The sequence below is a fragment of the Chamaea fasciata genome, unplaced genomic scaffold (genome assembly GCF_029207755.1).
Source record: "Chamaea fasciata isolate MVZ Bird 193981 ecotype frontalis unplaced genomic scaffold, bChaFas1.0.hap1 SCAF_6, whole genome shotgun sequence".
Classification (NCBI taxonomy): Eukaryota; Metazoa; Chordata; class Aves; order Passeriformes; family Sylviidae; genus Chamaea; species Chamaea fasciata.
Genome location: NW_027094091.1, coordinates 15,259,432 through 15,285,495, shown reverse-complemented (window position 1 = coordinate 15,285,495; position 26,064 = coordinate 15,259,432). Strand labels below are relative to the sequence as shown.

At 37.5% G+C, this 26,064-nt stretch overlaps 1 protein-coding gene across 9 annotated transcripts in view; it reads left to right on the top strand.

Annotated features, from left to right (window-relative positions):
• The window catches only part of LDB2 (LIM domain binding 2), a 215,123-nt gene that overhangs the window by 63,127 nt on the left and 125,932 nt on the right, over positions 1-26,064 (top strand). For all 9 annotated transcript variants that reach the window (XM_066185503.1, XM_066185501.1, XM_066185504.1 and 6 more), the window contains one exon: positions 9,760-9,862. In XM_066185503.1, the coding sequence (XP_066041600.1) occupies positions 9,760-9,862 (103 nt within the window). The remainder of the gene's footprint in view (positions 1-9,759; positions 9,863-26,064) is intronic.

Here is a 26,064-nt window from a genome sequence, read left to right as displayed (position 1 = left end):
GATTTCCACTTAATTTAATGGAAAATGAATGCATAAGTCTTTTAATTAGCTTTGAAAATCTCTGCCTTAATGTTTGATTAAATTTGAATGCACATGTGTTTGTATACTTAAAAATTACAAGCAATAAATGTAGCTGTATTATTTTCAAATACCTGAGCATCTGATAACTGCAGCTGGTTACTGGTTCAAATGGCCACTGCAGATGATACTGTGCTGTAGGTGTTGAAAACTGGAACAAGTAAGTAGAGTCTAAAATACAGACTTAATAACTTAATACCTCAACACTATCTTTTTTCTTATCTCTCCCTTAAGTATAATTTAGATTCTGAAACACATTTAAAACAGATAATATTTGTGAATAGAGTGACATCACCAGCTGACAAAAATGACTGTGATTACTAGTCCTAGTAAGTACAGAATGCACACAGGAAGCAACTTGGAGTGTAGTTTTGCTATACTAAAGAAGTAATCCTTTAAAATGATCACAAGAGTGGGGCTTCTGATATGGGTTGAATAAAAGATGTGAACGAACCTTTAAGGGACATAATTTGCAAGTCACTGTAACTCTTTCATGAAATTATTTTTTAATTATCACAGTGGGGTTATTTGCTCAAAGAATATGCACAGTTTATGTAGCAAAAATATAGAGGGTTTTTTCTGTGTCTTTTGCGCTCTGAGATCCCTAAAACGAACCATGACGAACCCCGCTTGTGTGAGCGGATTGTGACACCTATACATAACAAAAACCTCATATTTGTGCTTTTCCATTGCTTCCTGACAAAATTTCTGTATGGTGCCATATGTTTACTTCTCTGTACTGTCTGGAATTATGCAGTGCTTTTACGATTTCTTTGGGTGATACCCAAATACCCCAAACCACAGTTATATTATGAAACAATTAAATGCAGCAATATGTAATTTAAAGTATAGATATGGTTGTAAATTTTAACAAGAGTGGTTTCTTCAAGACTTCTTTCTTAATTGTTTCCTCTTTTTTTCTGACTAGTTGTTGCTAAATTAATTTTGGTGCATGAGATTACCTGTCCTCCGTAGGAGATGGAACATACAATACACTTGATCTTTTCCACTTCCTGTACCTTCCCAAGAAATAACAGCTCTTTGGTTGGAGCTGTCCATAATTTTGATATGCTCTTACCTGGTTGCAAAGCTTAATAGGAAGTCATAATTTAGACTTGCAGACCAGCAAAAGCATAGGTGGATCTCAGCTCAGTAAGACATTTAAGCATATTCTTAATTTTGAAAGTCTCTTGCTGAGTCTTAGCAAGAGTTTTCTCAAAGTCCTGTAGGGTAGGGCTGTGCTAGAGGTGAGTATAATGGTCTGGGTTGGAGGGGACCTTAAAGATCATCTGCTTCCAAATCCCCTGCCACAGGCAGGGGCACCTTTTTCTAGACCAGATTGCTCAGAGCTCCAGCCAACCTGGCCTTGAACACTGCCAGGGGTGGGGCATTCTCAGCTTCTCTGGGCAACCTGTGCCAGTGCCTCATTACCCTCACAGTAAAGAGTTTTTTCCTAATAGCTAATCAAACGTGCTGTGTGTCAGTTTAGAGCCATTTCCCCTTGTCCTATCACTACATGCCCTTGTAAATAATCCCTCTCAGGCTTTCTTTGTGTATATAGAGATATATATCTCCTCACCTATATGTCTTTTCAATCCATATAATCTTTTCTTATGATAAAATCAACTCTTTGTAGCTGCATTACCTAGCCCTGTCACTATTTGATACTTCTGCAAGAGTCCAGAATGTAACTGGAAGCATGGTTTGTCTTACGTGTGTTTCCCTTTCCTACCTGGATCACCAGATTTACACAAGAATAAGGAACAATACATAGCAGAGTAAGTTCTTTAACTCAGCTGAAGAGCCATTTATGACCTCTCAAAGTACAGTCTGTTAGATCATAGTTGAGATTGCAGTTGTTCAGAATCAGGGACCTCTGGAGGTCCCAGCTTTGTACTTGTCTCCAATTCACATGGTGCTTTTGTAAGACTTCAGTAATCGAAGAGGTGGGGAGAGTCTAGTGTGGAATGGAGGTGTCAAGGACTGTCCTCATCATGTTCCAATGTAGTATTTAGATCCTGTCAGTAATAATTTTATTTTCACTGTAATAAATGATAAAGGGATTTGTGTTCACTAAATTTTAGAGCCTTGGGAGTTGATGCAGTTGGATATATAGACCTAGAGAGACTAATTTACTAATATTGCTGGGAATATGAGTTTTTTGTCTGTGCCCTAGTGACACATAATATTTGATGCTCTATATTCACTCATGGCAATACTAGTTATTGCCTTTTCATTCGGATAGATGGCATAGCAGCTTCCATTTACTCATAGAGATGGAAGTAAACAAGGTAAAAAAGAAACCAGGTCAAAATGTCAGAATAAAATAAGAGCATTTGTATGGCTGACGGTAGTACAGTATATAATAGACACACTTAATATTCCATCTCTATAAACTATTCTCAAAGGCAGAGGCTGTGGAGTATTCTCTGGCAGAATAAAGAAATGTAACTGTGGTTCATTTTTGATAAACACAAAACTCAGGTCTGTTATTTTCTGCAATGATCATGGATTGAGAATACTGCTAAGAAAATCTATTACTGTTTCCAGCCAGCTAGAGATATTTTCATGCCTATTGAAAAAAGGGCTCAAATTTAAAACAAATTTGAATATGGATTCAGTATGCACTGTATATGTAGCAAGTATTAACAGATACTCTTCTGTGGGTGGAAATGTATATTTCTGTTAAAAACTGCACAATTTGATTGTTAATGCCCAGTCTTTTTGCTCTCACAACCAGAATATAGGTCTTATCCTTAGAGACCAAGTGCAATCTTATCCTATATATTTTAAAAGGACAAAAGAGCATCTTCTGCTGGTCAATGATGATATTGCTGTGAAATCTCAAGGATGATGGCACATTGGCAGTAAGGAATTGGCACTGGAGTGTGTCTGAAGCCCAGCTTCACAGCACTTCCCCCCCCTTTCTTTCTCCTATCCATTCTTGTGCACAAGTTTCAGGAATGGAAATAATGAATTCAAATTAAAGAAGCCAGTGAAATGACACATTTCATAAGTTAACTCCTTCTGCTCTGTACTGCTTACAGATGAGTATTAAACTGCAATCTCCTGTCTGCTGCAGATGAATAGTCAAATATGCACAGAGTAGATATTTAAGAATTCATTTCTCTTTTGTCCACAAGCTCCAGTAAAATTTAAAGACTGACAAATAACAGGTTTTAGACCTGGCATTCTTCTCTGATTCTGTTATTAGACTGAACTAGGTATGTCTCTGTCTTATCCTTTCTCGACAACTTAAGTTAAAAATCTCTGTAATTTTAAGCACTACAATTTCAAAAAGATATCCAAATTGTCACACATGCAGCATCTGTGTAGATGGAAAAATTAGGTGGCTTAGATGTGGTGAAATAACTGTTCTTTTATAGCTGTGTGTAGACTGGTCTTGCTATTTGCCATCCTAGTGAGTATTTCCCCCAAATACTCTTAACAAAAGGTATCTAATTTGGGCATACATTAGTGGAAAGGGTCAACCATCCTTCTGAACACAAGAAAAATATTTGTTGTCATTATTTCAGTGTCAGCATGTTTGAGTTAATCTGAACCCCTGGTAAAATTACCCAGTGTGGACTTGCTATTTATGACATATAAGTGACATTATCTCAAAGCAGTGTATCTGCAAAGCTGAGTTGTATGGCCAGTGTCATTATAGCACAGTGTTTTTGCTAAAGTGATGCTGATCCTCATATGCCTGGGTTCAGAGTACAAGAAGAAAATGGCATAAATCAATTTGTGCATTTTGCAAAACCTCTCTCTTTTTCTTACTTTTTTTGTTTGTTTGTTTCTCCCATTGGCATCTGAAATCAAATAATTAATGTTTGATTTTCTGTTGCCTGATAGTGTACTGATTTATAGGCAATAAAAATAGGATCCTTGATATATTAGGCATTTCCAGTGAATATGTCAGAGTAACTCCCTATTATGGGCCTTTCCCTGGAATTCTTTTGGATTTTTAAACCTACTCCAGATTTACATGAGCAAAAGAGATGTTGCCCCCATTTTGCACCTCAGTCAGTCTCTCTGAGGAGGTATTGCTGGGGGGATCTGTTGCATGACTATATTCCAGCTTTTCAATAAAACAGAAACTTGGTGTTGTTTCTTTACTGTACAATTGAAGATAAGTTCCTACATGGAATGTAAACAATAGTTTAATCAATTATTAAGTGAGCTGAAGAGACTGATATGTTTTGGGCATTGAGCAGAGTTTTGGCAAGAAGTTGCAAGTGTATAATGGAACAGAAAACTACTTATGACCAAAGCCAAGTCTTAAAATCTTTCAGCCAGTTTTACTACACATTGTTTGAGAGATGGAATCTAGCCACACAAGTAAGTGAAATAAAAGAAAGCAACACCATTAAAACTGTGAATATGTGTGAAATAACAAATGGAAGGAATAGACTCAGGCATTCCTGGCAGGGAAAGGGAGATGGAGATTCTGTAAGGTACCACTAGCTGTAAGCTTAAACGTATATTTAATTCTGTGTAAAATATGCTTTATGTTTGAAATAAAATAAATGAGATAGAATAAAAAATGGAAAAGCAGTGGAAAAGGTTATTAAAAACCAGCCCTGAGTAACCAGATTGGTCCTCTTTTTCAGGTACTTTTACTAACTATAGGGTGCCACACATTCCTAGCAAGGATACTGGGAAAATAAGAAAGGTGGGCATCTTCTTGTATAACAGACAGCCGTATATGGGTTTCCCACCTACATACATATGAGCATTCCACTCTTTCACTCTGTTCATACTGTTTCCAGGAAAACCAATCTAGGACTCAGTATCCGTAGTCCATACTGAATGTATACAAATAACAAAAACCCTATGCCAGATTATAAAACCGTTGTGCTTTGCACGGCCAGATCTACAGATGAGTACTCAAATTTCAAAGTATACAAAATTAAGATATATAGATCCCTATCAATTGGTTTTTCATGTGCAATTTGTATCAGAATCTTAAATATGCTGGGTAGACACAAGATTGGTCTAATTTAAAATCGATGGGAAAATTATCGGTTTCTAGTATTTGGACTTTTTTTTTTTCATGGTTTGTCTGAGTGTTTTGAGTATAAACTTCAATGTCAGATTTTTGTTTGATACTCGTGAGTTTTGTCATTTGTAATGGCTGTGGAGTTTTTCCAGGTGTATTTAATGGCAAAATCTTATCTTGAACTGCATTTTGAAGGCACAAGTGTAGTTTAATTTGCTGGGCACAGGAGGAGGAAAGGAATGCCATTCTTTCCTTAGGGAGACAGCAGTTCCTTGTGCAACATTAACTTAAAAGAATATGAGACACATATATGTTGCCAACAGGAATGTGGATATATAGAATTCTGAAAATAGTAAGTGTCAGTAGGGAAGGGTTGCAGATGCCAGAAGAAAAATGTAAGCTCCCAAGCGCACGCTCTCTTTTTATTTTTGCCTTGTCCAATGTTACCATTGATGTTTAAAATTCAGGTTTTCCCTAAAAAGTGATTATTAAAAAAATTCTGACTTCAGAACACATGTGTTTTCTGTGCGTATTCAGAATCATATTTACTTGTTTCCATAACTCTGTTTGAATATACTATTTACACCTGTTACACATGTGCAGCCAAAAGCAATGTGAAGGAAAAATCAAATTCAGCTTCGCACTGGGCATGAGCTGTGGAGCTGCTGTACAGGCGCAGCTCTGCCAGAGGTTCATGGGCAGCAGGATCTCTTTATCCACTCCTCTTGGGAGCACAGCAGTCGTGCTCTGCAGCCCTTTCCCCTCTGCAAAACACTAGCCCAGAAATTTGTAACAGGGCATTAAACCACTTAACCTGCAATGGCAGCAAACTGAACCAATTATTACTTATTCTATCGGTGTTAGCCACCAAGGGCAAGTGTTCATTCCTCTTTAGAGCAATCTTTTCATATGAGGACTGTCATCATGTTCCGTGTGAGCTTCTTCTGTCTTATACAAAACACAGCTACATGCTTCTACCTTTCTTCCTTTGAGTCTTTTGGTGTTGGTTAGTTTGTTTGCATGTCTTTAAACTCATTGATTCCTGTGGTTGTCAGCTAGTTCCTTTAATAGTGGGAGGCCCAGACTTGGCCACAGTACTCCAGTAGTGGACAGACTATTCCAGTTGAAGTCTTTTCAGAGATGTGTTTGCTGGAGATGAAGGGTATTGTATCTAAGACATTTCCCTTATTTCCAAGACTAATTGATTGCTGACATGTTTGCTTTAAGATCTGGACCATTTTCTACAGTACTGCTTAGCCAGTTATTTCGCATTTTGTTTTTGTACTTCTGTCACTTCACTTTATTGAATTTCATCTTCATTTCAGATAATTTCTCCACTCTATCAAAATAATTTTGAATTCCACTTCTATTCTGCAAGGTATCTGCATCCTTTCAAGTGTGATTTCATATACTGACTTTTTACATCAGTCCATTTTGCCTTCCAAGTCATTAAATAAAAATAAAGGAATTTGGAGAAAATGCCATGGTCTCAGTTGGCCTCATATTCCAGTTGCAAGATTTATCACAGGCAAGTGGAGAAGCCTCATTTAGCTTGTAGACTGTTAAACATGTAAGTGTGTAAAGTGTAAAGAAGAACCCAGCTTGTGAATCCATACAGTGAACATACAGGACTTTTAGATGGAGGGGGAAAAAGAACATCATTGCACTTAAAATTTGATTACCTATGCCAAGGAAATCAGTCAGGAAAAAATATTGAAATGATACTATTCCATTTACTTGGAGACCCCATTCAGAGTTGAGCCATGCTTCAAATTACAAATAATACCAGGGGTGGAGGGGATCAGAGGGAACAATGACAGTTGTGGAAGAAGTCGTTTTGCAGCTTGGGTACCTGGCCACAGAAGCATGGCATCTTCACTTCTGACCCAACTTGCTGGTTGTCTCTGCCCTCTTCTCTCCTGTGACCTGTTCCTTAAGTTTATTTTAATACAAAATATTTTTAGAGAATTTTTTTTTTGTTGTTATGTTTGGGCCATTATTTCAATGTTTGAGCATGTGAGTGCACTACGTGAAAGGGAGGTTGCCATGGTAATTTCTCATTATTGTTGAATAGAAAAATAATTACTCTGGCAAAATCCCCCGTAACCTGTCAAAGCATAAGTTAAAGATGCCGGAGGGCAGCCTTCCCTTCACAGTCCCCTTTTCGGGAAAAAAAAAAAAAAGAAAAAAAAAAAAAAGAAAAAAAAAAAAAAAGATTTTTTTTTTTTAATAACTGGATCCTATTTTGGTTTGACTGGGGATACCTCATTTGGTTTTGTTCACATTTGGTTTTGATATGTGGGCCCATCTGTGACAAGGGTGGGGCAGAAAATTAATCAGCAGAGTATTTCTAATGTTGACAGGATTTATATACTCTTTTCTAAGTTTGGGGTTTCTTTCTGGGGGTGGGGTGTTGCATTTTATATTTTTCCTTCTTCCTCACCTAAAATATGCAACAGCTTAAGATAAAGACCTTGAACTGTATTCAAACTGTGAGAGAGTCTGGATATTTCATCTAACTGGGGAGGGAATCCACTGTAATTCCATTTCCACATTTTCCTTGCTTTCAAGACTTCTTGGGAGCAGTGTGAGTGAAGATATGTGTGGTTTTGAGGTGAGACCCTGCATTCACCCTGCTCTTCTCTATCTTTCCCATGTGCAGTTACATCCTGGCTATGTGATGCTCTCCTTTTTGTTCCCATGTCATTGGATGCTGCATAAGTAGCTCCAGCGATACTCAACTACTGCATAAACAAGAGCTGCAAATGTGCTGTGTAGCATTGCTGAAATTCTTCTCTTCACTCTTCCTTCCCTTTGACAAATATGTCCAAAAGGTTAAACGGTACTGCAGCCTCTCTTTAGTCAAATGGCAGAGAGTGGGAGCTCATAGTTGCTTGATGGACAACACACTTTTGTATGGGCTTGTAATGCAACTCTCCAGGCTGTGCTGAGTGCAGGGCCCTGTGCAGAGGTGTGTTGAGCACCTGTATATGTGTTTCATGCTTACCACTGTGTATTTCATGCTTACTGTTGGGGCTGCCTCGCTACTCAAGGTAGCAGTGTTTGCACATGGGAACACTCATTGGGTTTGCACCAGGAAAGAACAACTCTCTGTGACAGCAGATTTCTGAGATGTGGGGACAGCTTTGATACCTCTTTGTGTGACTGAACGGCAGGGCTGTATAGTCCTGTCACTGCCAGGTGGGATGAGCCTTGGCAGGGTAAGTGTATTACAGGCTCTGACTCAGACAAGAAGTCTCTCTAGGGTCTCTGGTAGGAACCAGATTGTTAAAACCTGTCCTTACCCTTTCTCTATTGGATGCTTGACAAAAAAATCAAAGTGAAATTGAGAGGCAGGAAGTATACCTTGCTTAACATTTTGGAGTGAAATCCAAAAGTAACATCATCAGGAAATACAGCAGCAGAACTAAAATCCCCAGATTGCTCTGCATGTGTACATAATGAATATGATAGATGCATATTTTCTTTTAAATTGGAATTTTATGTCAGGATTTTTTTCCTGTGAAACAGACAAATGTTTTCTGGCTTAGATCTATATTGCTCAGGCGTTAAGAGCTCAGGCCTCACTGTGCTGAGTGAACCTGGCTTTGCAGACTGGAAAGGAAGGTGCTGTGAGTGGGATAGAGTGGCTCTGAGGGGTGCAGCCAAGGCATCTTCAGAAGTGTATTTCCAGCTTTGTTACTGACCTTGTGTGCTACAAGTGATTTAAGTCTTGGGGCCTCAAAGGGGCAGAAGAGACTGAACCAAAAATTTCTAATCCAGCTAATAAATATGTCCATAGCTTTTGAATGAAACATTTGGTGGGTTTTGTGTTGCCCAACTTCTGTGAAAACCCCAGCAAGCTGGACCGCTTGCTCAGGTGCTAGACATTGAGGTTTGGGTGCCAGTTGTTGATCATCCAGGTCAATGCCTGATTCAATTTTTAGAGTCAAGAAACTACCAGTAGTGCTGTGTTGGTACCTGTTTTACATTGTTCACTATTTTAATAATTGCCATGTTCCAGCCATGTATATTACTGTAAGTCTAAGTATGCACAAGGCATCTTAACATATTTTTTCACTTCTTGTATCACACTTAAAAGTAAAGATTTCTCACAACAATTATATTTAAGTAACTAGCTGGCATTTAATCACCCTGAAGTAGGATTGTATTTATATTAAATGCATTGGAATAGAATGGCCATTGTATTTAGTTTTAAAATAACTTTCTTGTTGTCTTGTGCTGATGATGAAGTTGTGTAGCATTATAGAATTAAGTACTGAGGGATTTTTCATTTCTAGGACCAAGCATTTGAGACACACAGCTCAGAAAAGGAGAGAAAACTCATAATTACTTTATTTACAACTGATTTATAAAACCATATCTAACATTTGGGAAAAAAAAAGTTATGGAAAATAAAGTTTTTACATATTTAGTATGTTAAATAAAATGAAAGACAGTTTCTTATACAGTAAATTAAACACTTCAGATGTTTTCCTAAATTAGAACTAGAACTTTATCTAGGAAAATTAGTTTGAAATATCATATAGACATCTGCACCCCAAAACCATAGGTGAAGAAGCCAAACTAGGTGTGATCCTGTTGAATTTCTTTAACAACAGATGAGCATATTTTCATTTTGCCTCCTGTTAAGTGAATGATCTGTTGCTTCCTAGGATAGTGACAACCTCTGGTGGGATGCCTTTGCAACTGAATTTTTTGAAGATGATGCAACCTTAACACTTTCATTTTGTTTGGAAGATGGACCAAAGCGATACAGTAAGAAATGTATATTTTTTGTTCTAATGTTAAGTATGAGTTTTTAAAACCAGTTTATCTGTGCAAGACAGATGCAGTCCTGGCAACGACAAAGTCACTTGTGTATATTCAGTGACTATTAAGTTACATTAAAGAATTCCATGAATTTGGAATCCATTTTTTATGGAATTCCTCTGAGTTTTGTTACATGAAAATAAATTACATGAAAATAAATGATTTTCTAGTGGAATGAAGCAAATAATAAAGTATTATCTTTGGAATTTTTTTTTAATTAATTGAACATGACTGTACTTGTGCTCTTTGGTAATTTGTCTTCTGCAGAAATTCAAGTGTTGAGTCTTGTGGGCAAGAAGGAAGGGAACTTTGTAGTAAATATCAGTATTTTTGCTGGAAGGGCTTCCAAAATTAAAGAGGGATCAAAAAAAAAAACCAAAAACACAACCCCAAAAAAACAAGACACAACAAAACAAAACCAAACCAAAACAAAACCAAACAAAACCCCCCCAAATTAGAATCTGTATCCTTGATGATGTAGATTATTATTATTATTTCATCAACTGTGTGGATCTATGCTGCTTGCACACATTAAGGACCAGCCTTGGATGCTGTCTGAGCAGCAGTGGAAGTCTAGAATACTCTCAATCAAGCACTAAATGAAAGCTTGAATATAAGTGAAGCAGTGAATAAATCTGATGGCATTGGAATCCATTGCCTGCATACGCTGAGTAGCAAAAAGGGATAAAATTCATCAAAAAATTGTTTGAAGTGAATGATTCACTCAGCTTTAGCACCAAGCAATAGAGAGAGAAGTAAACATTGAAAAACTGCATTGCCAATTGTTTGACTCCATTCAGAGTGACCCCTGCTTCATGGTGACAGATTGTGCTCTCTACTTAATGTTCTGCATCTTGCAAGGTTCTTCTTTTTCATGAGAGTGACTGATTGTCAGCATATCACTCACATACTTCTAATTCCTATTATCAATTATCTCAGGTATTTATTTGACAAGTGTTACCTTCTTCTGGAGAAAAAATAACAACCACTTTGAATGCACGTTTGTGGGATTAGTGTTGACAGAATTACAGCTTCTTGCCTTTCAAAGCAAGTGATAACTCTCTAAAGGTCCTCAAATTACAGCCTATAGCAACATTGGTAACAGCTGATCTGTCCTGATTAGGTTGAGTCAACTTGTCAGATATCAGATTTGCTAGTTGTGTTATCAGTCCAGAAGGCACAGATACATCAGTAAAAAAGCAATTAATGTCCAGTTAGATCAGAGGGAGTTGTGATTCTGGAAAACAGTGCTGCATATGAAAGGATTTGTCAACGTGTAAAATACTTCTGTTGTCACAAATGCTTGATAATGGTTGTATTGTCTGTAACTGGGGCAGTCTGTCATGGGGTAATACTATGGTTCTTAGCACTGTTGCTGGAAAGAATGAATGAAAGTTACTGTAGTCATGCTTTTAAAAGTGACTAGTACTCAGAATTTTTCCTCTGGTTTTAATTTCTGACCTCTGCACCAACTGTTGTTGCTTTTGGTTTATTCTCAGCATCTGGAACTGAAGTTCCACTTTTAAGGCTCTTTGCTGTTAATTCATATTTCTTTTCCTTTATTAGTTAATATTTATGTAATACTGAACTGCAACATTAGTGATGCTTTTTGACATGAGCAGTATTCCAACTCAGTGAAACTCTGAAAAGTATGATTGTGGCTGTTCCAGTTCAAGACTTCCACTGCTTTCTGAGAAGGCTTTGAGAGCATTCTTTAGGCCTCTGGGCTGTCCAAGTCCCTGCTTGGGGACACCTTCGGCATTGCTTGTGGTGGCTGCAGAGTGGAGGTTGCATATTAAGAGTAGCTTTCTCTTCCTAGCTGGGAACTTTGTGTCCAAAACCATGTCCAGGAGTTCAGAACAGAGAAGTTTGCTCCCCTTACAGCTCTCTGTTTTGCTTGCCCAAGCCATGCTCATGCTCTGCTATTCTTTTATGGATGCTCTTGGCATCTCCCAAATACCATAACAGCACCCAGTGCCTCTATTCCAAGCTGTGGCTCCTGTTAGGTGAGTATGGCATGTGGTTGCAGCACCAAACATGGAGTTTTGAAAGCAGGGAAACAAAAGTGACCTTTTTTCATCTGTGTTGTCTCCAGCAAGACACCTGCCTCCTTTCCTAGTGTGTATGCTCTTTAGGATGGAAAGGGCATTAAACACATTGGAACTGGCAGAGAGGAAAGAGAAAAGACAAATTGTTCGTTCTTACTCTAGCAGGCAGAGGCAGTAATGGAGGGAACCAAGATAAGGCCCAGGAAAAGAGAGAAAGGCATCCTTTGAGAAGTTGTTTATAAAGTTGAAAGTGATGAAAGATGCCGACCTCTTGCCTTTGCTCTAGGATTCAGGTCAAAATTGCCTGCCTTTGACTTGCTTCAGCCTGTGAGAGCTTCGCTTACATCTCTGACATTGGTTGTGGCCACCACCTTTTTTTTTTTTTTTTCCTTTGGGCAATGGTTTCCCTCTTCTGAGAACTAAAATATTCTGTTTCAGAACAAACAAATTCTAAAAAAATCCTTTGTATGTGTGCGTGTGTGGAAAGGACAAAAACTTTTTTGCTGTCCATGACCCCATTTTTCTCTGGGTTATGGCAATTCCCAGTCCATTTCCCTCCTCCTTCTCAGGGGCTATCCAGAACTTGTGTTAAGCCATCAGAGACATGAAGAAGCATACTGTTTTGCCCCAAGTTCCTTCTTCAAAGCCCCTCGAGAATGTTGTGGGAGGCTGCTGGGAACTAATCCTGAGTGCAGTTCCCAAATTCCTTTGGGGGCTTTTTTCCTGTGATTGCTTTAAACTTTTCCTTTCCGTGAGTTTCATATCATAGCCTGTTTCCCAGCTGGCTCTCTCTGCCCTCTGCTCTTACCTGAACCGTCCAACTCCACAGCCAATGCAAATGTTCAGAGCAGGCCTGTAAATCAGTGTTTGTGTAAGTGGTAGAAGATTTTTTAAATAAAATTACTTTTGTTTGCCTCCCCTTTTAACTTTTCATACACAGTTTTGTCCAATGGATTGTAAGCCTTGTGAACTCACCTTTTATTTTTGTTTTAGAAAACAAAGTTGCTTATTTACTTTCATGGCCCAAACCTGAATCTTTATGAAGAGCACAAAATATATTTAGGTCTTTCATTCATATTACCATGTTTTACAGCACTCCTCTCTATACTGAGAAAAGCAGTTTTCTTCCCTTTGCTGTTTTCAATGTTTCTCCTCAACTGTCAGCTCTGAGTTTCTTTCATTTGTAGGGAAAAACAGATATGGTTCAAAATGGGGATTTTAAGTCACTGGGTTATGTTTACTTTGCTTCACGTCAGGCAACACTATGTACTGATACTCGAGCTAGCTTTAAATGTCCCTATATCTGCATGGCACAGCATGTGAAGATACTTATTTATGCCCTGGGAAAAGCAGAGCTTTTTTAGTTCAGTGATCCACCGGTGTTAATTAATTTGATTGCTGGGTTTGTTAGATCTAGCCCTAGTTATCTGTGCAGAATGATACTCTGCCTTGGATAAATGGGACTTGAAAGCCCAGCTTAACTTTTTCGTGCAGAGATTCTGTGTCAGACCAGAAATAGCTGCTGTGCTCATCTTTGCAGTTCTTTTTGTCTTTCTTCAGTATTTGATTTCTGTAGATGCAAGAACTTTACCTTCTGCAATCCTTTCTCCCCGGCACAGCATTCCAGAAAGAAGATACTATCTTCTTTCAAACAGTCACTGAAAATATGTTTTTCTCCTACTTGCTTATACCCCTCAGCTATTCTTTTGGTCTGCTATTATCTATAAACCCTACTCATATTACTGTATTCTATGTTGAAATTTTAATGAAAATGTTGCAGAAAATAAAGAAATATTTTGAGATAACAAAGGTGTAAATTGCACATTTCTCTAGTCTGGCTTTTTGGCTACCCTGAGATGGAGAGAAACCTCACACATTCCAATGCTTAAAGACAAGGAAATATTTCCAAAAACAGAGATGCTACTTGTCTTATGCTGCATTGAATTATAGTCAACAGAAACTAAGAAGTAAACACACGAAGTTCATTTTATAGTGAGAGCAAAAAGAAATTTTCTTTAATATATTATGCCCTGATTTGTTTGTTCAAGAAATAAATAGGATTTAAACAAAATTGAAAAAAGAAAATATGCCTAATGGAGCAGAATTTTTGTTTCCTTGTTGTGGATAAAGCATTCATTTCCTGTTAAGAGGCTTCTATCCCCGTAAAAGAGTAAATACTAGACTCTGATCCATTGTTGCCCAGGTTCTTTGTTTCTCAGAGACAAAATATTTCCCGAACAGATAAGAGAAACAAGTTTGATTGACAGCTCTTAGCAGAGTCTCATCAGCTGCTGTGCTGACAGCCTGGTGATGCGCACTGTGCTGATGTGGTGGGGACTGACAGGTGATTGACAGCCCAAGACTGTGGAGACAGGAAAGATGAAGCATGCTCAGTAAGAATAATGTGCAGTGTTTATGCAGCACTGCAGAGAATAGGAGCTAGAAAGTTAACTCTTTCAGGGAAAGTGCTACTTTAATGCATAATGAATGCAGTTGCCACTGTACAGAAAATTAGAGGTTGTCTACGTTTCTCTTCTGTTCACTAAATGATTTCTGTCCATGGAGGAGCTATAATACTGTGAGGAAGCAAAAGCATGAGCTCTTACATTTGTAGCCGTAAAAAAAATTTCACGTGTGGTAGATATGATGGAGTCCTCAAAATGGATTTATTTAAGCTTATAGATGTAGAATATATTGAGAATTTCAGGCACTTTTTATAGGCTTTCATCACACAATTTAATATGGCATTGCATAATGTTACACAGTAGAAATTTCAAAAGGAACAATTTGAGCTCTTTGCTCTCCCTATCCCTAGGAAAGTATAGTGATTTCAGTTTTATTGTTGCTCTGAATCTGTAGCTGATAATTGAATATGTATTTTCTGTTATAATTTCTACTGCAGTTTGTGTTTGGAATGTACAAGGTAACAATACCATGCTTTGCATTCTATGCCTTTTTTTCTTTTCATTTTCTCTACTTGGCTTATCAACCCTGTTCGATTTTTCTTCATTTCTAGATAGATAGATAGATAGATAGATAGATAGATAGATAGATAGATAGATGGAGGGAGGGAGGGAGGGAGGGAGGGAGGGAGGGAGGGAGGGAGGGAAGGAAGGAAGGAAGGAAGGAAGGAAGGAAGGAAGGAAGGAAGGAAGGAAGGAAGGAAGGAAGGAAGGAAGGAAGGAAGGAAGGAAGGAAGGAAGGAAGGAAGGAAGGAAGGAAGGAAGGAAGGAAGGAAGGAAGGAAGGAAGGAAGGAAGGAAGGAAGGAAGGAAGGAAGGAAGGAAGGAAGGAAGGAAGGAAGGAAGGAAGGAAGGAAGGAAGGAAGGGGGTTTACTGGGCAATAGTTTCAGAGTGAACTTTGGGCCAAGTGGCAAAATCATCAACTTTGATGTGCGTATCTGTGTTTTTCTGTGTGCCTTTAGAATATATTACATAAGTGTATTTTAGATTTTACTACAAATTATTCAATTAATACACAGCAAGGAAGCTGCAACAGATTCATTGTGAATTTGTCCCAGTTTTTATAATCTGTGCAATGCAGGTAAATTTATAGCCCTTTTTTGAAAAACTTTTGCAGGGGTTAATGGTGAGAAACTACATCTAGTGGGTGTTTCTTACAAGCATAGTTTGGGAATAAACAGGGAAAGTTCATCACACGTTACCCACTTGCATAACTATTTTCAAAAAGATGGTTTGAGGGCTGAGGATGCTACATCATCTCCCCAGATTTCTCTAAAACTGTCATCTAGTTTCTCTCCTATAACTCTTTGAGAGAAAATTAAATTTGCCTAGAGAAACAGATTGTTTTATTTCCAGGAACATCTTCTTTCTTTTTTCCCTTTATTTTTTTTTCCCCAAGAAATCACAGTCATTAAACATCATTTGAGCAATCACGTGCAACACAGTAAATTGGCCTAGCTTTGTGAGACAGATTATTCTGTGTGACTCCCTGGTATTCATCTTTATATACCACTATTCTAGTTTTGGGTTTTTTCAGAGATTCTTGGAAATACTTTTGAATTTAATTTCAGACCATCAATAAAAATTTCATTAAAATCAGATGTAAGAGGTCCACAATTGCCTGGATCACCACTAGCCCCTCCATTCTCCAGCTAATGATTTCTAATTAACAATTAATTCCTAAAATTGATGTTTTAAAGAGTTCTCAATCAATTTTACATATGCTCTATGACAATTATATATTAATAAACTTTAGTAAGAATATCAGTAATGCACTAGTAAGTTGAATGCTCTACAGGTGTCTGAGTGTATCACACCCATGCACTTATCTTTTTCACCCAAACTTTCGTAAGCTCATCAAAGAATGAAATGAGATTTGTTTGACAAGAGCTATTTTGCATAAACCCATGTTGACTGGCATTAATTACATCCCTTTCACTTCAATCTTTGTCAGTTAAATCCTGTATAATTTTTTTTCACTATTTTGTCTGGATTGATATCAAGCAAGTGTATTATGTTATGCTGTTCCCTGACTGTATAGTGTCCCTTAAATATCAGAACAGTAGTAGTGGATTTTTAAAATTATTTCATTAAGTTCCTTAACACCACATAGAAATGTGAAAAACCCTTAGAACTGCTAATTTCAAAACATTTACTTCTCATAGGTACTATTTAAGATCCATCTTAGTTGCTGATGGACGGGAATGCACTTTTCACTCAAGATCAACATTCCAAAAGTAGAACAAAGGAGCTTCTTATATATTGATGTTGAAAGTTTCTCTGTTCCCAAATTAAATTAAAGTTTGATAAATTTCAAGATCTTATTTTTTCTAATTTTTACAGATATGGATTTTTCACTGCAAACTGCAGCCTATCATTCTAATATTTTAGATTTCATAATATGTTTTTACAGAACATTACCCCCTTTTTTATCTTTGCTTTTATTTTCTACAGACATCATAATTATAAGGATTTTTTTCCCTTCTAATTACTGCTTTCATTTTCCTACTAACTTTTTTTGCCAAAGTTGTTTTCTTTTTCACATTATAGTTGCATCTTTTAGATATCTTAGGAAGTCTCTTTAACAGATTCTTAATTTTCCTGCATAGTTCTTTTATTCATTTTCTCCCCATCAGTTGAGCTATGGTGAAACCAGTATTTTGAAGCACCAGCTGTAGCTCTCCTACTGACTGGGATTGCCTCTTCTTTGTCTGTACTGAATGCCTGTTTTGGGTGGCATTTGTACAGAAACATGTGATTGATGATTGGAGAGTGTCCAGGGGAAAGCAAAAGTCTTGAAATAAGACTTACTAAGAAAAATCAAAGAATTTGGGTTGGCCAGTCTGCAGAAGAGAAGACATGGCAAAAAGGGAAAGAGGAAAGTGGGAGATAATAGCAGGGCATATCAAGGAAAGGCATGTGGTCTGTTTGCATAGCCATGATAAGTAGCAGAAGAGATGCAAGCCTTAAATGGCATTAAAAAATTAAAAATAAATAAAATTGAGGGCTTCATTCTTACCACTGATAAAAAGGAGGTGCTTGGAGAGATTCCCTGGTTGGGGGGGGGGGGGGGGCGCTGTAGACCCTCCAGTAATCAGGGGGCTGTATGACCTTCACCTCTGGTTCCCTGAAGTCACCAGTCCCAGAGCTGGTGCCAACCTTCAGTTCAGTCTCAGCCATTATAGCCAGTTCTGGAACAACTTACTCATCTTGAATGCTAAACTTTTTGGGATTAAAAACACCTTACTATTTCGAATTTTGAGTAGTAGAAATAATGTTTTTCTAATACTGCTGGCTAAGCAAGACTTTGCACATGCATCTTCCACCAATTTCCTTCATAAAGAGCATTTTTCTTTTTCTCCATATTACTGACAGGTGTTGAAGGAATAATTCCTCTAGTTCCTGATTTGCAATTAGAAGATACGAATTAGACTTTCACCTCTGCCAGCTGCAGTCTTGTTAGCTAGCTTAGTGTTCCTGCACCTCTAAGTTATCAATACTTTCAAAATACAAAAGGCTTCACTGAGAAGTGCCAGCCACATGCAATGCATGTGTGTATTGCCTGTGTGTACACACACAACATCAGTTAGGTATCAGTGAAAAAGTTTATAAGGAAAACTCTTTCATCAGCCTCTTTCTCAACTATCCTAATGAATAATGTAAGATTTCAGATATCTTACAAAGGTGGATCCCAGATCTCTTCTGCTTGTAACTAAGCATGTTGTATAAATCAATATGGGAGACCCTGTCTGTGAAGTGGTACATGGAAAAAGGCTACTAATGTGTTAAGGGCTACTAATTCCTAATGTGAATACTGTGCAATTATATGGAGCCTCTAATTGCAATTTCTGAAACCCTAGTCAATCAGATTGGTTCTGCTGCTGTATAAACAAATTAAGTGATGAGCCCTCTTTGGGAGAAATCTTAGTATCATAGGACATGATACAATAGAGATGTCTTGGGTCCATTCAGAAAACTGAACGTATAAAGGCAAAATTAACATGAGAGAATAACAGTGATTTATGGGCTTTTTCCCTGCCCAATACAAATAATCCCTTTGTTGTGGTTGGCTTTTGTTCACCCAATTGGTCCAAATTATGTAGCATTCAGTTCTTTCTGCGGGAGGTGATGTTAATGAAATGATGGAAACCCATGCATAAAATGGAAATCAATAGCTTTTTACATCAAAATATTAACCAATTTTTCACTATTTTAAAATTCAGGTTAAATAATTTCCTAATTGTTTTGTGTGCATAGTGTGATGGCAATTGTGAGGAATTGGTCAGTACTTTTTCTGTTTAGCTGAATAACTGTTTGGCTTCAAATGTTGTCAGTACATTAAATTAATTTTCTTTTATTGAGAAATAAAAGTGTTTCTATACTAGTGGGGTTTTTTCCATGAAATTGAAAATATTCAGTGGTTACTCCTTCAACTTTTAATGTTATCAAGTGATTTTTAAGATGATCATTTAATACATGTTATATTATTGCAGAAAAATGTCCTAACATAGTTACAGAGTTCCTGTAAGAAACAAAATTGGATTAGAATATTCATGTTGCCTTTTAGTAGTCAAGGAATTATTTTTCTGCATTTTTCATTTTTTCTTCTTTTCTTTTGTTACACTCATTTCTTTTTCAGAAGTGAAATGCCTCACTTTATGAATTACCTAAGCAACACCATAAAAATATGGAAGTTTTGTGGTAGAGGATATTTTCATATTGTTGTCTCATTTCTAAAACAAAGAGAGGCATTTAATTAAGCATACTAGTTTTGTCCACAATTGGTATAAACTATAACACTTCAGAGCGCATGGACTGCCTGAAGGTATTAGAAACAAATTTCTTTATATGGAGCACTGAATAACTAAACTATGGGCCAGATTTTTTTCTTCCCTTTTTGAATCCTCAAGTATAGGTGATCCAGAACAAAATTCCTAATTGTTCTGGGAAGTTTATGCCTATTATGATGACTCTATAATAATTTATAAATTCTGTATTATGCATTTACTCTTAGTGGTGTTAGCAGTTAGCAGTTAGGGCTGTTGCATACTTCATGGCTTTAGCACACTGTCTGGACAAGGCTTGTAGGCACAGATGATATTTTTTAAGCTCAGATAATAAAAATATTTCTTCCTCTACCCACAAATTTAATCTTGCAGACCCGTATGACACACCAATAGAACATAGTCAAATACACAAACATGCATCCTAATAGGTTCTATTACACAAAATGTGCATGCTTGTGTTTAATGTACAAATAAAACTTTATTAAGACTTTTACATTGTATTTCTATGATGCAGTAGAGCTGTTCCACATGATGTACCTTATTTTTAGGCACTAGGTATTTACTGTAGTGCAATATTTTTAAATGGCTTAGGAGAACACAACATGCAACATCACCAAAAATTATGGAATCTTTATAGAAATACATTTAAACTGGGTCAGCTGCAGCACCATGATTAGTAGAAATAGACCCAAAAGCTGATTCTGGACACTGAGATACTATTCCCAATTCTGTATTGAAAGTTTCCTTGAATTAATGCAGTCATGATTTTTTTTTTTTAAGTCTGCTATATGTGGGAAGGCTCAGATATTATACAGTGACTATCATTCTTTTTTTATCATATTGAATTCTGCACTCCAAATTATATTACCTTTAAAATGTTGCTGACATTTTGCTGTTCCACTATGCTGATCCATATAGGTTTTATACCATAATATTTTAAGTTCATTCTGGTGCATATAGCAGTGTAAGCAGTACCTTGCATTTCTTGTTTCTTCTCTCCTTGTTTTCACAGAGAAGTGGTCTCTGTGAAGTATTTGCTTAGGATTTTTCAAGAAAAATTAACTCAATACATTGATACTATTTAAAGTTTACATCAGAGTGGACAGTTTATAGGTATATGTATAGGATTTGGAACAGAATGATTAAGATTTATGTTATTCCTTTGTTTTTGTGGAGTTTGAACTACTTTTCTACTGAACTGCTGGGAATATCCTATCCTATCTGCCTGTGTAGGAGAAAGTGCTAGTGCAGGTCTGTTGTTCCAGATATGCTCTTCTTTGAAAGATCTTGTTTCATGTCATTAAGAGTGTTGGTATCTTGGTTTTATATTGCCTGAGAATGCCAAGAGAAGGATTGCAGGTAAGCTCTGGGCTGCTGAGGAGATACTGCCACAGCGCATGGCATTCATTACCTGCAACCTTGTGGTTTTGCTGTGTAGGGCTGTTTCCTTACTGCCACCCAGCCAGCACATATGAATCAACAGACAGTGGCTGAGAAAATTTTGTTGCTGAAGGGGACTATCACATGCAGAGTCTGGGTGCTGTCTCTTCCATAGCCCTGCTCCGGAATAAACTGCCTACACCTAAGTGTTCCTTCAGCCAAAGAGGCTTTGCCTTGACTCCAGGGTTATGAAAATTCTATTCTTTCATTATCAGTGTTACCTTTTTCACACCATTCAGCTTCAAACATCTGCTTTTTATCTGTGACTTGGGCTAATCTTAGGTTACCATTTTGGATATAGTACAGGAATGTGTGCAGAGAAGCACCAGTGCACAGCTGTCTGTCCAGTGGCCGCTTCTGAGTAAACTCCATCAATGCAGTTCACTGGGTGCCTGAAAGTAGATGTTGACCATCTTGTTTTATCTATTAAAAATCCATTACTCCCAGCTCCATTTGGCTATGATAAAGGTTTCTATATACGATTTTATCTAGTCCAGAAATATTAGAACACCATGTAATTCAATTTTATTTTTGTCTTTAATGTCTGAACTTGAATTAATACAGCATTACTTTTCATCCTGATATCAATCTTGTTCCTTTCATTTAGATCCAAATTCCTTTGTAGTACATGATTCAATTCACTAAAATAAGGTAAAATGAAACCCTGGTCCAGGGAACATTAAACTAAGATATTTTTCATGTCACATGTGATAGCAGCAGTCTGCTGTATGATTGTTTGTGTTTCCCTCCCCTCTTTAGTTGCTGGCAGTCTTTAAAACTTTTTTCCCCTCTCAAGAACTGATATTACCTCTATGTTGTCCATCCTCCTCGCCCTACCCCCACCTTTAGCCTTAAGGAAAGTCAATTCATCCATTATTAAATTATATTAGAGAGATTAAAAATACACTTTTTAAAAATCAAGTCCCTGCTTTTTAAGCAATTTTGAACCCAAACTAGTTTGGTATTCTCTAACTGTGGATCTGTGCTCTGTGCTTTCTTTTGTGGCAAATTAATTTTGATTTGACAGCTATTTTTGTTTCAAGATTGTAGGCACACCAGCTTTACTGAGGCTTGGCTCTTAGGGACAGTTGCACATGCATGGCTGGCTATGCATCAAATTCTGTAATCTAAAGGGATGCTCCAGGTCACGGTCTTAATTTAAAAAAAAAAAAAAAAAAAAGTCCAGGAAAAGAGATTTTGAGCCACAACATGGACTTGGACCAAGAAAAGATATATCAAGTTGGAACACAAAGGAATGTCTTTCCTTTCCAGACTGTTTCTGTTCATTATTCTTTTCTCCATTATGCCTGCACAACTAATGGAATTAGTTAATAGTTTTAAAATGCAAATGAAACAGAGGGTATCTTTTACTGAGAAGGGTTAAACTTAGCTTAGTGAAATGTGCACAGCCTGTAGCGTGAATTTATGTACAACTTGGGAGTTGTATTATGGTAGGGAGAAGGTTCTTGACTAAACAGAAAGAAAAAGTCTGGAAAATACATTGAAACCACATTAAGAAAGGTAGAGTTTGTACTCTTAATACTCTCAGGGCCAGCTTGTTGATTTAATTTATAATCTGTTGTGCTGGTGGTTGGATGCTGCACTGACATCAGCAGGCAGTGCAGTGCAGTGCAGGAGGAATTGCAATGCTGAGGGCATGACTTCCACACAACTCATGTTTTGCAGAGGTTTATTTCAGACTAGGTCCAGCCCAGTCTAGTAACTACCTGCCTTTTAATGGCTGGCATGCACTGAGTGCATTTCTGGAGTCCATCTGACTCCTTTCTTATGAAGGGCGTAGAGTCTGTGAGCTTGGAGACCTCTCCACATCATGGGCCAAAGTGAGGTGATTCAGCCACTGCCTTCAGGAAAGTGTTCCTTAACTGAGTTAAAAAGTGAGTGGGAATTGACGTATGGAGCAGGAATTCCTTTGTGATAACAACTTCATTAGGCACCCTGCCAGGTGCCATGTGTGCCATTGTAGTAGTTTGAAGGCAAAACAAATGAGAGGCCCCAAGTCAGAGATACAATTTAATAGAAAAAAAAAAAAAAGTAAACCAGAATAGATGCAATAATACAAAAGACCACTGACAGAGTCAGAATACAACCTGAGCGTAGTGATGGAAGCAGTCCAGATGAGGTGGTCTTCCTGAAGCAGTGATCCTGTAGAAAGGTCTGGTAGCTCGGGTCCTCTGGGAATCCAGTGGGTAAGCGCCCCTCTGGTGTTCAGAGTCTCAGCTTATATCCAGGCTGGAATGCTTGGTTTCTCCCTCTGGGCGGAGCATCCCACAATGGGATGGTGAGTCATGTGATGAGGCCTGATGGGCCCATTAACAGGAGGTAGCCCAGGAGGGGGTTATCTGTGAGCTGTGTAGCAAAGGTGCTGATGGCCCATTAACAGAAGATAAGCCAGAGTGGAGGAGGCAGGGAGCACTGCCTCACCTGGTTTCAACAGTTCATGAAGATGGTGATAGAATATACTTCAACCCAGGACAGCCATCCTGGGATGAAAAGTTCATTTAATTTTACTTTTGATATCATTTATACCACAGACCTAATAACCCTCTGCTCTTCTCCCTTACTTCCATGAAAAGCATCCAAGTCCTGGAGGAGTCCATTCTACATGTTCAGCACCAGTCATGTTCCTGTGACAATGCTCTTTTCTGGTCTGATGACAATTCGTTTACCTCAAACACCTGCTTGAATTTTTTTTTTTTTTTTTTTGCTCTGGAGCTGTGGAGAAGACAGACTATTCAGCACACGATCTCCTTCCCTTTTCACTTATTTTATTCTTTGTGAGGCCTGCAGCCTTGCTCTACAGCTGTGTCTCAGCCCCTCCACTGCTGCTGACCTCCCGTCGAGTGAGCCAGTGGCCAGGCTTGGCAGTAGCTTGTTTTGCTGCTTGGACCCACTTCCCCCACATTGGGTCGAGGAATCAGCCCCATCTGACTGTCCTAGAGTGCTATGTAGAAACCACGTCCCTCAGGGAATAAGGTCATCTTGCATGCTCTTGGCATAATTTGAAAGCCAGTCTTAAATCCCAAAATGCTTTCTTCTGCAGCTTCTTCCCCCCCATCAATTCTCTTTAATAATAACAAAGACAAAAGACCTATTTAGGATCCGATGATGTGATTCTACAGTAGAGAGCTCAGATATGATAAATATAACTTTGGCTGCTCCTAGCAATAACTTTCAACAGAATGTAACCAATATGTCACTAGATATATTGTGAACTGCACGATTTCAAATAAGTATTAATATACCTTGATATGTCTCTTGATTGTAGGAAGGTGCATACATATATCTACATTGTAGTAAATTTGTATACTATCAAATTCATTTGTGCAAATATATGTGATCATGTAATTACACTCTGTATTATTGCAATACAGATGTACAGGGAACCAGGATTAAGATTGTGCTGTCAGCTTCAATTTGAATAACCCCTGGCATCTGAGCACACTGCAATGGAACATAAGCTTTTGGTGTGGCTTTTGCTGCAGCTGCTAGAATTAGGATCAATGCCTGCTTCTCTTGGCAAGTTACTGCTATCCTGAACACAGGTGTGTGTACCTGGTCATTCTGATCAGTGCACTGGTCATCAGCAGCACACAAAAGTAATAGAAATGAGGGTAATGTCCATGGGGAACATTAGCTAGGACAGAAATGACAGTGTAGCTTCTCAGCAGAAGCCGTCAGTGAGAGCTATTGCAGTCTACAGAACAGAGCTTTCCATGCACTGGGCCACCACAAATGCATCTTGTTACAAGAAGGTAATGAAGTGGCCTGCGAGAGAATTAGCAAGGACAAGTGTTCATCATTACCCGACTTTTAGATGTCCTATTAGAAAGAAGAATGTCATTACTTTATTTTTGCTTGTTTGTATAGTGTATTATGAGATAGTAATTCAAAACTGTTTAAGTTGAATGATGGTTTAAAGACATCTCAGTATCTACTGAAAATTCTAGTTAATAGTAGAGACAGCAAACAAAAGATATTGTTTACAGGGAGCATGTTAAAACCATTTTTAAGCAAGGCTTTAATGAGATAATACTGGCATGTGAGAATTTTCTAGTTTGCATGTCTTGCCAATTGAGTATTCCCCTTCTGTCACTTCTGTTTTAAAGTAAGGTTTATTGGAATTGCACAGCATATATAAAATTTGTCTTTATGAAAATGATACATTTACTCACCAGACCATGACACATTTCTCTAGACCTGTTGATAGGATCTAAACTGTACTTCTTCTGTGTGCTTTGAATTTGAAAGCAAAAGTCAGCAGGATTGAAAGGGACAACCATGAGTCTTTACCATGAAATTTTGGAACAGTTTTAATATGAGAGGAAAAGAGCTGGGGGCTTCCATCAGGCAGTTGTGTTACAATAGCACAATACCGTGTTTCAAATGCACATTACTATATGATTTTCATTCTCACTAAAAAAAATACACTTTGTATGTTTTGGAAGATTTTCAACTGCATATGTCTTACTCTTCTCCTTCTTTATACCATCGTAGTTATATTATTTTTGTCACTGCTAATTTATGAAACGATGTTTGATATGTCTAGTTATTAAGGAAGGAAGCAACAAGAAAATAGCATCGTAATATACTACTTATATTCAAGTCAACAGTATTTGGAAAAAAACCTAGGCTTTTGATATATACTCTTGTGCCTTATCTACACAGTAATGAGTCAAAAGGACACAGAACAAAATTTTCAGAGGCCACTGATTCTTAGTCATTTTTACAAGTGTTCATGTAAACCTCTCATTAATATATCTGTACTTGCCATTATATACAGCAATTTGAGGAAAAGAAAAATCTTTATTAAAAGCATTGTTTAATTTGTTTAGAGTCTCACCATCAGTTATGAACCTTTTACTTTTTGCTTTTGCATAAAATAATTATTAGTGTATCCAGTTTTCTGGCACAACAAACTTGGTAAAATGTCATGCACATGTAGCCTTCCTATTTTAAATGTAGTCTAGGAAAGGTAGTAAAGACAAAGGTAGAAAGACAATGTAGCTGAACATATTTAATGCAAAAATATTAAAATGTATGATCTTCTAAAACAAAGATAGGTCAAAACATCAGAAATTATAAAAGTCTTTATGTGGGTTCACAGCAATGCAATAGCTCTCTTTCATTTGATAATTACCTTGTTAAGCTAGTGTCCAGAGAGCCCTGTATATTTTAAAGAAAAATAATCTTCTCGTTAATTCATGGAAGAGCCCCAGCACTCTTCATCAAAATATTGGTCTGAAATTTTGACTTAATCTTAGATTTCCTGGACTGAGAAGGAGAAGCAGCTCCTTCTTAGATTTCCTCTTCATCATTCACCACTCTCTTTTTCCATTGTTTATTTCTACTATTATACTTCAAATTACACCATATTTAGTTATAGATTCATA